At 39.5% G+C, this 12,600-nt stretch overlaps 1 protein-coding gene and 1 pseudogene across 1 annotated transcript; one reads left to right on the top strand and one right to left on the bottom strand.

Annotated features, from left to right (window-relative positions):
- The first annotated feature begins 583 nt into the window (after positions 1 to 583).
- Positions 584 to 1,513, top strand: LOC139040448 (olfactory receptor 4C45-like). The gene has a single exon (XM_070487218.1). The coding sequence runs from the start codon at positions 584 to 586 to the stop codon at positions 1,511 to 1,513; it is 930 nt and encodes a 309-aa protein (XP_070343319.1).
- A 5,646-nt stretch (positions 1,514 to 7,159) lies between these two features.
- Positions 7,160 to 11,616, bottom strand: LOC139040565 (olfactory receptor 4C3-like; annotated as a pseudogene).
- Between the last annotated feature and the right edge of the window lie 984 nt (positions 11,617 to 12,600).

Below are 12,600 nucleotides of genomic sequence, written 5' to 3'. Positions count from 1 at the left end.
TCCCGGGTGCAGACGTGGCACCGCTTGGCAAGCCATGCTGTGGTAGGCATCCCACATATAAAAGTAGAGGAAGATGGGCATGGATGTTATCTCAGGACCAGTCTTCCTCAGCAAAAAGAGGAGGATTGGCAGCAGTTAGCTTAGGGCTAATCTTCCTTGGAAAAAAAAAAAAGAATATTGTGATCATATACTTATAGGTATTCATGCCAATAGACAAGAATAACTTGAAAATAAATGTTATTGGTGAAATTTGTCCGCAAAAGTGATATATAGCCATCTGTGAGACTTTTAGATCAAGAAACTTTGGAAGTCAACCATAAGTCAACATTTGTAATAACACCTTGCTTGTATTCTGGTGTTAGTAAGGTATAGCCACTATCCAATTAATAGGAATAAGGAAAATTTAACCTCCTTCCTTTCTGCTTTACAACTATCTGCAAAATGGCAGTGAGTGGAAGGTCCAGTCACAGAGACCAGGACTCAGGAGATGATGGAATATTTTAAACGGAATTAAAAATATCATCACTTAGAAATACTATGATCTTTCCAGATGGATCATTTGCTTACAACCCAAGCTGAATCAATGGAAAACATGAACAATGTAACAGAATTCATCCTGCTGGGTCTGACCCAGAATCCAGAACTGCAGAAAGTCTTATTTGCTGTGTTTTTAATTCTCTACTTGATCACATTGTCAGGTAACCTGCTCATCTCAGTCACCATTTTCATCAGCCCAGCCCTGGGCTCACCCATGTACTTTTTTCTGTCCTGTTTGTCCATTATAGATGGTTTATACTCTTCTTCCATAGCACCCAAAATGATCTTTGACTTGATCTCTGAGAAGAGTACCATATCCTTGAATGGCTGCATGACTCAGCTCTTTGCTGAACATTTCTTTGCTGGAACTGAGATCATCGTGTTAATTGTCATGGCCTATGACCGCTATGTAGCCATCTGTAAGCCCTTGCACTATATGACCATCATGAAGAGACCTGTGTGTGGTTTCCTGGTGGGAATGGCTGTAGTTTTAGGGTTTCTTCATGGAGGGATCCAGATTTTGTTCATGATCCAGTTACCATTCTGTGGCCCCAATGTCATTGACCATTTTATGTGTGATATAATACCTCTTCTGGAGCTGGCCTGCACAGACACTCACACTTTGGGGCCTCTGATTGCTGCCAACAGTGGGTCTCTCTGTTTGATCATTTTTTCTATGCTGGTTATTTCCTATGTCCTCATCCTATGCTCCCTGAGGACACATAGCTCTGAAGGGCGTCACAAAGCCCTATCTACTTGTGCCTCTCATGTCACTGTTGTCATCTTATTCTTTGTACCTTGTTCATTTCTGTACCTAAGACCCGTGACCTCCTTCCCTGCTGACAAAGCTGTGACTGTGTTTTGCACCATAGGAACTCCTATGTTGAACCCTTTGATCTACACCCTCAGAAATACAGAAATGAAAAATGTCATGAAGAAACTCTGGGGGCAAATAATGAAAACTGGAGCTAAATAAATCTTGTGGTTGGAGTATCTAGGCAAAAAAAATCTAGTGATCTTTTATAGAGATTTATCCTCCTCCTTAGTTCGTTAAACTTGGGACAGTCAATTATCCTGCCTGGATCAGTTTCCTTCAGGAGCCCACATGCTGTGGACAGGGCTGACATATCCATTATGGCACAGTGGGCACAGTGCGCAGGGCCTATGATAGTTTTAGGAGCCCTTGAAATATGTCAATTTCTTTTAAAATAAGAATAAAAAATGAATGTAACCCAACTTGGAGAACAGTGGTCTTTACACCAATGCAGCCATAAAATATAATTTTTATTACCTTTATAGAGGAAAGAATCCATGAGGACAAATGTTGAAAGGCCCACAAAAGGCATAGCATTGCCCTGATTGTGGGTATGAAACAGATCAACAGCAATATTCTTGAACACTCTTTGTACCCAGCACTACAGTTAGAATGGAGTTTTATTTTAAAAGAGGAAAAACAATTAAATATGGAAAAAGTGTAGAACAGTAGGAAAAGAGGCTTCAAAAAGCACTTTTAATCAAAATATACTTCTTATCTTCCTAAGTTTAAGAGGTTTTTATATGTCCTCCCATAACAAGAATAAAAAATATTTTACTTATTACAATCTGAAGAAGAGTGCATTTGCATGCTAAGGTGCTTTCAAAAAATTACATCTCCACCACTCTCTGTAGCATACAATTGTCTACAAAAAGAATTAGAATTAGAATTGGCTGGTGCAAAGGAAACATAATTGAGAGTTAAGGCAGAAAGTATTTGTACATTAAAGGCTTGTCTTAGACACAAAGGAAAAGAAGACTTTGGAAACAAAACAACTGTTTTAGAAAATCGCTAGTGATGTAAGAACAAGTTTATGCCATTAAGTTGGACTTGATCACAAATCTGGATTATAGAAAAGAAACCATATCATGAACATAATGAAATTCTAAGAGCTTCGGAAATAGAAGGTTTGAAGTCAGGCATTAAGAGCTTTGGATCAAATAGTCTTGATTTTGCATCTTGTCTTCGGCTTTAATTAGCCTTGTAAATGTAAGCAAGTTGCTCCACCTCTACACCTGTTTTTGTGTTTCTTTTTCAAAGATCAGCACCTGAGCTAACAACTGTTGCCAATCTTCTTTTTTTTCTTCTTCTTTCTCCCCAAAGAGGCCCCAGTACATAGTTGTGTATTCTAGTTGTGAGTGCCTCTGGTTGTGCTATACGGACGCTGCCTCAGCGTGGCCTGATGAGCGGTGCCATGTCTGCGCCCAGGATTCGAACCAGTGAAACCCTAGACCACCGAAGCAGAGCGTGTGAACTTAACCACTCAGCCATGGGGCCAGCCCCTCTCTACCTGTTTCTTAATCCGTAAAAGGGAAATAAAATTACATACATCCTTATGTTGTAAGAATTAAGCAATTTAAATTGAAAAAATTAGCTGAAAGATAGTGAAAATTTCTGAGATGCTGTATAGCTGTCAGAGATGTTGTCAGGGCATAAGGTATTCTGGGGACTGCAGTTCCTAACAGAGGAGACCAAGGACACTGCTGCTGTCTTTCATTAACCATGATCACAGAAGGCCCAAACATGTGACTCAGCCTCACTTCACTTCAAAATATGTCATAAACGGCATCCACTGACAAGCAGGAACAGCATAATGGTGAGTAATTACCTCAGCAAGGAAACTTAACGGGGTCAATGAGCAGGTCTCTGGACACTAAGAGCTAGCCCATCACCAGCTATGTATTCTGGGATTAAAATGCCTTTAAATATCTCTGTAGATACAAATGGGAGAGCTGGTTGGAGCAACTGAGAGATGCCTAAGTAGAACTAATTTCAAAAGCTCTCACTAATGGTGGATTCTGTCTTGTCCAGTCCTCCAGAATAAGGAGGAAAAGGGAAAACCCGGTGCTGAGACTAAAAGACCTTCCTCTGTATAGAGTTTGTGATTCTTGAGGAAGAGCTCAGAAATCTCTTTTCAGGAGAAGATTTCTCACCCTGGGATTTTAATATCATGTGATGCTGACATTTCTCATGCTCTCAGAACTTATATAGGTTAGATCTCACTATATACAAAGACCTTTAAAAATAGATGTTTTGCCATAAATTATGTGTGACCATCTTGTAAATATATGCAAGCAATGGTAGGTTTAAAAAATCAAATTTATCTTTTAAAGATCTAGTTCTTGTTCCCAAGAAAAATGGAATGAAAAAGGACAGTGTAAAAATAAGGAGAGGAGAAGGTAGAGTAAGATAGCTAATGTTAATTGAGCACTTTTTGTGGCTGAAGTGTTGACCTAAGCACTCACTTTACATCTTTTGGGCGCAATTGATTTACGACCCTAATTTCTTTCTGTCCTTGATTTATTTGAATCCCCAAACTGCGGAACTTACTTCTGTCTAAAACATTTCATTATTTGAACATAATGGTGACTCTACCCATAGGCTAAGGTGTAAGCATTAATAAAACAATGTTAGTAAAATTAATTATGACAGCTTTTTTTATTGAGTATTTACTATGTGCAAAGTCCTTTATACTCTTTCTGTTATTTAATTCTCAGTACAGCTCAATTAAGAGCAGTAATGTGGATGTTCTCATTTCATAAATTAGGAAACCAAGGGATAGAGAGGTCCATTGCATTGCTCAAGATCAGTTAGCTAACACTTAGCTGAGTCAAAATTCAAATCTGAGCCTGTCTGACCTAAACTCTTTGTGCTTTATGAAACCCATTTTGTATCCCCTTAAGGTAAACAGACAACAAGTTAAATTTCTTACATTTCTTTCTAATCTTTGAAATTCTCTTCTTGAAACCCTTTGGCCTTCATTGTTTGAAAGAATTTGAAGGTAGACTTGCTTTCATAGATAGGCCAGGCTGAAAATGTCTGAGTCTGCAAAGAATCAGCTGGTGACCAGTTGGTAACTTATAACTCTGTAAGTGTTTTGAGTTCCACATAACAGGAAATTTCTTTGAAATTATTGTCTTCTCCATCTGCACTGGTTTGTACATAAAGAAGTACTTTGTGGCTTATATAGGATTACTTTCCTCTGATAAATTAAAAAAAAAACCAAATATGTTTCCTATGAATGTGTGTTCATCCTATGATTGTCCATTAAAACAAAACAAAACAAAACAAGAAAACTCAACTTGAGGGAGGGCGAGTTCAAGAGAGGCGAAAAACTATTTTTTCAAGTAGCTTGCCAGTAGCCATATAACAATGAGTTGCAGAATAAAAATCTCAAATATGTCTTCTTTTTTGATTTCACATGTGTATTTTCAACATTGCTTAAAATTCAGAGGCTTACATTATTTCCAGCTTCTGTTCTTCTGTTTTCCTTTTCCCACTGGCAGGCAAGGGAGCTACCATTTATTAGGCTCCCATCAACCTGTCAGACACTATGCTCTTCTTACACATTTGTGTCTCATAACACACATATATGTATGCATAAGGGCATACACTAATGAATAAATGCCCACTTTTGGACAAATAAACTGAGGATCAGAAAAGTTTACTGTGTAAGATGCCTTGTAAGCTCAACAAAAAAAGTAATTTAGCCCCTGAGAGTAACTTTTAAGATGGTTGAGGTTTAACCAAGTTTATAGAAGAAGCTGAAGGAGGAGGTGGAGGAGGAGAAAAAGATGATGACATCTAAAAGCATATCTACCAAAATGTTGATAGTGACTATCTCTAGGTAGTGTGCTTATAGGTGGGTTTACGCACACACACACACACACACACATCTTTATTTTCTTATGTATTTCCCATCTTTTTCTAAATTTTAAAATAGATACATGTTTTGAGGGAAAAATATTTTACATAGTGTCCAAAAGGGAAACACTATTACCTTTGTAAACAAAATTAGTAATAATTTTTAAATCATATGGAAAACTTCTGGTGACATTTACTCATGTCTTTTTTCTAGCAGGTTGAATTTTTTTAAAAATTAAGCAGCATTCATAAGTTAATTGAACCATTATTAATCACGATTTGGAAAAGAAACAAGGGGGCACTAAGATCAGTCCTTTATGACATTTGACGTTTTAACTGCACCAGAAATAAAGGTGCATTTCAAGTTTCAACTAAAGTAAGAACGCTTTTCTAAAAAGCCTCTTGAGATAAAATTGTGGCAAGCTGGCAAAAAGATAGGCTATTTTTTAGCGAGCCTCATTATGATCTTTTTCTTAGTTGATTAGAAAATCATCTCTATTATACTTTTATTGTCTAACAGGAGAAATGAATATATATAGAATTCAAGGTCTCAGTTATACCTAGCTATAGACTGTCAAACTACGACAAAGTGAAAGAAGACAATATTTATTTTGCCTGAGAACTCTATAACTGTTGTTTTTGTCATACATAGAAGTTTGGACCTAAAATAATAATTATTTCTTGATGATCTCCTGAACTTAGGAGTTTTGGGAGAGTAATTTTGAATAGTCGTAGTAAAGAAATTGCTTTTCACATTAATTTTTAGTTGTTTTTTTCTTAGTGTAAAAAGTCAATATGTTGCAACATGGTGAATTACAGATTAACTGTCAATCAAAGGATAAGTTTATTATATATTATGGGAGCCTAGACTCTTAAAGGGTGAAGCCTCAAAAGGGATATGGTCAGCATTTGTAAAACCAGGAAAAGAATGGAATGAACATGCGTGTATGTTTCAGATTCCAAAGCACTAGCATTCCTGGAATTTGAAACAGAAAGAGTTAGAAAATATACAAGTAAATACCACTTTGTATCATTGGCCAAAAAATAAACCACCCTACGCAAAATGAAGCATATATTTCAAACTTAGGAGAGATAGAAAAGCAAAAGAAAACAGCCTCTGTGTGGAAGGTTAGGAAAGACTTGAAGTATGTATACAATAATATCAAGTAAAACATATTGGGTGTATATGTGCAACACGCTGGGTTAAGACCTTTACGTAGATTATCTAATTTCATTCTCACAATAACACTGTAAACACCTATTATGCTTGTCTTTGTCTTTATCTTAAAGAAAGGCAGCAGGGGCTTATAGAGGTTTGGTCATTTACTCAAGGTCATGCCATGAGTAAGCATGGGAAATAAGATAAGCTCAGGCTGATCTGTCTCCAGAGCCAGGTCTTACCCTCTCTGCCACAGTGTAGCAGCCATACTGCTGATGTCATAAAGGGTGATGAGAAGCAATGAAAGCCAGGCCTAGATGCACAGACTGCTAAACATAGCTAAGCATGAAGTTATTTGTCTTAAGTTGCATTTTGTGTTACATTTCTACTACTCAATTATCAAACAGACTCAATATATCAACATGAATTGCTATTTAAACATCTGGATGATGGATCAAAAATAACTGTTTCTGAATTTTGGTTTAGGTACTTCAAAGCTAGATCACTTTGATTATAAATTAACCACACCAGGAGACACAATTTCCTCATTTCTAAAAGAGGGAGAATAATCATTCATGCCATATATAGTTCACATAGTTGTTTTATAATCAAATTATGCAATTCAAGTAAAAAGACTAAGTAAACTATAAAAGTCTTTGAAGGTGAAGGAATGGATAAGATGGAATAAGATAATATATGATAAAAAATAAACATGTTTGTTCCACTTACAGAAATAAAGTCATTTTTATTTCCTGCTTTACTGCTTATAGTCCATCTGCAATTTCTTACTGTGTGAAGAGCTTTCTCATGGTGTTTTTTACCTCTTCATTTCTCAGGGTATAAATGAGTGGATTCAACATAGGTGTCTGAGTACCATAAAATACTGCCATGTTGGCTATAATTAACAAGACAGGAAACAATAAGTGTTGGAGAGGCTGTGGAGAGAAGGGAACCCTCATAAACTGCTGGTAGGAGTGCGAACTGGTGCAGCTGCTGTGGGAAACAGTATGGAGAGTCCTCAAAAAATTAAGAATAAATCTACCATATGATCCAGCTATTCCATGGCTGGGTATTCTTCCAAAGAGCATGAAAACATGAATGCATACGGCTACATGCACCTCCTTCTTCACTGCAGCATTATTCACAATAGCTAAGACTTTGAAGCAACCTAGGTGCCCACCAAGGGATGAATGGATATAGAAGATGTGGTATATACACACAATGGAATACTACTCAGCCATATGAAATGATGAAATCCAGCCATTTGTGAAAACATGGATGGACCTCGAGGGTATTATGCTAAGTGAAATAAGTCAGAGGGAGAAAGCCAAATACCATATGAAATCACTCATAAGTAGAAGATAAAAACAATGATAAACAAACACACAGAAACAGAGATTGGATTGGTGGTTACCAGAGGGGAAAAGTGGAGGGAGGAGGGCAAATGGGGTGATTAAGCACATATGTGTGGTGATGGATGGTAATTAGCCTTTGGATGGTGAAGCTGATGTAATCTACACAGAAATAAAAATATAACAATGTATACCTGAAATTTATATAAAGTTATAAATCAATGCTACTGCAATAAAAAAAGAAAAAGAAATTTTTTAAAAAATATTTAAAAATACAGAGACATCAGCAACAGATCACAGTGAGCTGTTCCCTTCGTCTCTCCCTTTTTTGAACTACAACTTAATGGACACTCACTGACCAATGGAGGAAGCCCACACAGTACAACAGGATGCCTGAGAGACACACACAGCTATACATCTGAGGGTGGAGGGACTGGCCCCCAAGGAAGTGGCAAAAATATGTGAGCACACCCTGCTCTCCGTGGTAGCCCTGTGCATGCACACAAACGCTTTCCAACATGGTGCAAGCACCTGGAAAGTGGGAACACACAGCAGGGTGACCATAAGAGGAGGAGGCAGTAACCCTTAAACCAAGGTCGCTCTCCCAGTGGAGAGAGGGAGCCCACCACACCCCTGTGCCATAAAGGGGCATCAAGGGTCCCATCAAGGAAGCCACGCCAACCAAGCTCAGCAGCCCTGTGGACTGTGGATCATATACAGGGACCTTAGCAGATTTCCACCCTGGGGCAAACACTTCTCAGACACGCACAGTGCTCACAGTGCAGCTGTGCTCCCAAAGAGGGTACAGGTTGGGGAGGCAGCAGGAATAGGTGTGGCAGTTTTTTTTCCTAAAGATTTTATTTTTCGTTTTTCACCTCAAAGCCCCCTGATACATAGTTGTATATTTTTAGTTGTGGGTCCTTCTAGTTGTGGCATGTGGGATGCTGCCTCAGCATGACTTGATGAGTGGTACCATGTCTGTGCCCAGGATCTGGACCAGTGAAACCCTGGGCCGCTGAAGCGGAGCACGTGAACTTAACCACTCAGCCCCAGGCTGGTCTCAGGCACAGCAGTTTTGAACTCACAAGCGCTGACTTTCCTGGCAGGGAGGGGGAGCCCACCATGCCCCAGGGCCGTCAAGGAGCAGCCATAGCTCAGGTCTCAGCGAGGAAGCCCCACCAACCAAGCACAGAGACCCCACAGACTGCAGATCGTAAACAGGGAACTCAGTAGATTTCTGTGCTGGGGCAAACACTTCCCAGGCTCGCACACATGCTCACGGTGCAGCTGTGCTCCCAAAGACAGAACATGTCCTGGACAGCTGCAGGAATTGATGCAGTAGCTTTGAGCCCACTGGTGATCACTTTCTGGTGGGTAGGGGGAGCTCAGAGCACCCCTGTGGCAGCAGAGAGAGGCCCTAGCCTAGGGAGGAAGCCCCGCCCGCCAAGGACAGTCCACACAAGTCCCTGAACACATCCCAGGCTGGGGCAAGCACCCATAATACCCCCACAGCTTCCAGCAGACCAGGTGGGGCCAGAAACACTGTTCCTGCTCCCCCCCCCCCACCGGTGGGGAATACCACAAATGCTCAACAAAAGATTAGTTCATCAAACAAAGAGAAACTGCAGCAACAATTCAGACCAGAAGGAAAATGGCAATTCTCCAGAAACCAACACTGAAGACACAGAAATATACAAGCTAAATGACAAAGAATTCAAAATATCCATCATAAGGAAACTCACTGACTTACAAGGAAACACAGAGAGACATCCAACAGTATGGAGATTCCTGAACAAACTAAAACTACAAATACTGTATGACCCAGCTATCCCACTACTGGGTGTCTACCCAAACAATTTGAAATCAACAATCCAAAGTAACATATATACCCCTATGTTCATTGCAGCACTATTCACAATAGCCAAGACATGGAAACAATCCAAGTGTCCATTGAGCAATGATTGGATAAAGAAGATGTGGTATATATATATAGTGAAATACTACTCAGCCAGAAAAAATACAAATTCATTCCATATGCAACAACATGGATGGACCTGGAGGGAATTATGCTAAGCGAAATAAGCCAGGCTGAGAAACACAAGCACCATGTGATTTCACTTATATGTGGAATATAAACAAACACAGGGACAAAGAAAATAGTTCAGTGGTTACCAGGGGAAGGGGTTTGGAGGTGGGCACAGGGAGTGAAGGGGAGCACTTATGTGGCGACAGACAAGAAATAATGTACAACTGAAATTTCACAATGATGTAAACCATTATGAATCTCAATTTAAAAAATAAAAATAAAAGTAAAATAAATAAAATTAAATTAAAAATAAATAAATAAAATAAGCAGAGCTGGTGATACACTTGAGTGAGGTATCTACGACTATCTGGAACCAGTAAAACTATCCAACTAATCCACAGATTTGTAGGCAATAATAAATGCTTATTATATTAAAAAAATACTGCCATATTTTTGTCTATGGATAAAGTAGACATTAGGTGTATGTAATCAAATATACAGGGCACAAAGAACAAGGCAACAACAGTGAAACAGGCCCCACAGGCGGAGAGGGATTTGCAGCTCCCTTCTGCACTGTGGGGCCTCAAGGAGCACAGGATGACAATGTAGGAGGCAGCCAGCATGAGGAAGTTCAACAGGCAGATGACACCACTGTTGGCAACAAACAGCAAACTGATGACATGTGTGTTGGTGCAGGCGAATTCCAGCAAGGGATACAAGTCACAGACAGTGATTGATCACATTGACCCACAGAATGGCAATTGAAGGACCAAGAGGAGCTGAACCAAAGAACGCAGGAAGCCCCCCAGCCAAGCCACCCCCACCAGCAGGGCAAAGAGATGCCTGGTCATGATGATAGTGTAGTGCAGGGGCTTGCACGTGGCTATATAGCAGTCATAGGCCATCGCTGTGAGCAAAATGATCTCAACACCTGCCAAAACATGAGCTCCAAAGAACTGAGCCATGCAGCCCCCATAAGAGATGGCTCTCCCCTCATACAAGAAGTCAGCAATGATTTGGGGGGTCAAAGAGGAAGAATAACAGGTGTTAACAAAGGACAAGTTGTCCAGGAAAAAAATACCTGGCAGAATCCAGGATGGGACTGGAGGTGACGGTCACCACAATGAGCATGTTTCCACAAACTGTGACCGCAGAGATGATCAAAAAGACCACAAAGAGAATTCTCGGTACCTCTGGGTTCTATGAGAGTCTCAGCATGAAAAATTCTGTGACATTGTGTGGTATTTCTATAGAGGCCGAAAACACTGATAAGGCAGGTACAGTATTGCCTGTAAAGTCAAGAGAGAAACATAATCATAACAGAACTAATTCCGGGGGTAAAATGTTGCAAGATTTCCTTTAGTTACACCCACTTCCCTCTGTCCCTCTTAACCCTTTCTGTTCCAAAATTCTTGTATCAATTCATTCTGTTAACCACAAAATGTGAGCATACGTCTATCTGTTAACTTCAGCATCACTGGGCACTAGACACGTAAGTTATTACACAAAAATAACTTAATTATCTAAATTTTAATTTCTGTTGTTGCTACTGAAATTGAACATTAAGCAGACATCGATTTTCTAACCCAATTGGAGCACATCTCTGAAAAATTTCAGCATGGTGCCACATAGATACAATGATACTTGAGAAAATGATACTTGAGAATGTTGAGGATTTCCTGAAATTTCTGCATGTGTAGTGCATACCCTTTGAATTAAATATTTCTCCGTGGACTTTGCAATGAGGTTTGCTGTGCTTTCTGTCAGTTTTTCCAATAATAACACAAATTTATGTAAAACAAACTGAAACAGAATTCAGAGAAACTGACTTGTTTGCAGCTGGAGACTTGCCCAATTTCTCCATTGCTCTCCGTGCTCGTTTACTCCTGCTCCATGTCCGTGCTGTGGACAGCATCAGATCTAGGAAGCCAGCTTAAATTACTATTCCCTTTTGCTTTCCCTGGGCTTGGTGAAATACTTCTAGTTAAAGGGTACTAGTCCGTCTGTAGTCTACAGGGAGAAGTTAAAGTTAAAAAAGAAAAAGTAAAAAAATTTGGTGAGCATCAGTGAAAGATTCTATTAAATGATTATTCACCTATTCTCTACATAAAGGAAACTATGGGGGCATCGAGAACAGATGCCTTGTCTTAATCAACAATAAATTATAATCTCATCTGGCAGACTATTCCTATTCACCCTTTATCTCCTAATGCCATTAAGGAAATGCCTGTGCCTTAGTTAGTGATTAATTTAACAACTGTCACTAACCCAACCCAACAACAACCTATTTTTCCCAGGAAACATAGACCTTCTTAAACTAGCTAAATCTTCCAACTTGCTGAAGAAATGATGGTCAGTATAATAAGAATTAAAGGAGAATCATTAAGCATCAGCAGAAGAAGGGACACTCAGACACAAGAAACACTGGAGAGAAGATTCCTGTGTTGATCAGGAAGCTGCCCCCTTTTTTTCACTCCAAGTTTTACCGCAAGAAGGCAAATACAGCTTCTGCAAATGAGAAGTCTGATGGGGACCCTTTCATGGTAGAACATTTTGTCCAAGAGCACAGACAGCAGTAATAAGAGCAAACACCTGTGTAGCACTTAGTCTTTGCCAAGCACTGTCCTGGCTGCTTCACATACATCAGTTCATTCAATCCTCACATCATCCCCATGAGGTAGATTACTGTTTTTACCTTCGTTTTACAGAAGAAGAAAGTGAGACACACATTTAGCAATTTACAGAGGCATATTCAGCTAATAAATGGCAGAATTAGGGTTTGCATCCAGGAGGCCTTGCTAGAAGGTCTGTGGGCTTTGCTGTACTATACTGTCACTTAAACTCATCT

The sequence above is a fragment of the Equus asinus genome, chromosome 17 (genome assembly GCF_041296235.1).
Source record: "Equus asinus isolate D_3611 breed Donkey chromosome 17, EquAss-T2T_v2, whole genome shotgun sequence".
Lineage (NCBI taxonomy): Eukaryota > Metazoa > Chordata > Mammalia > Perissodactyla > Equidae > Equus > Equus asinus.
Note: the sequence above shows the minus strand (reverse complement) of the source record. Positions and strands in the feature narration are given on the sequence as shown.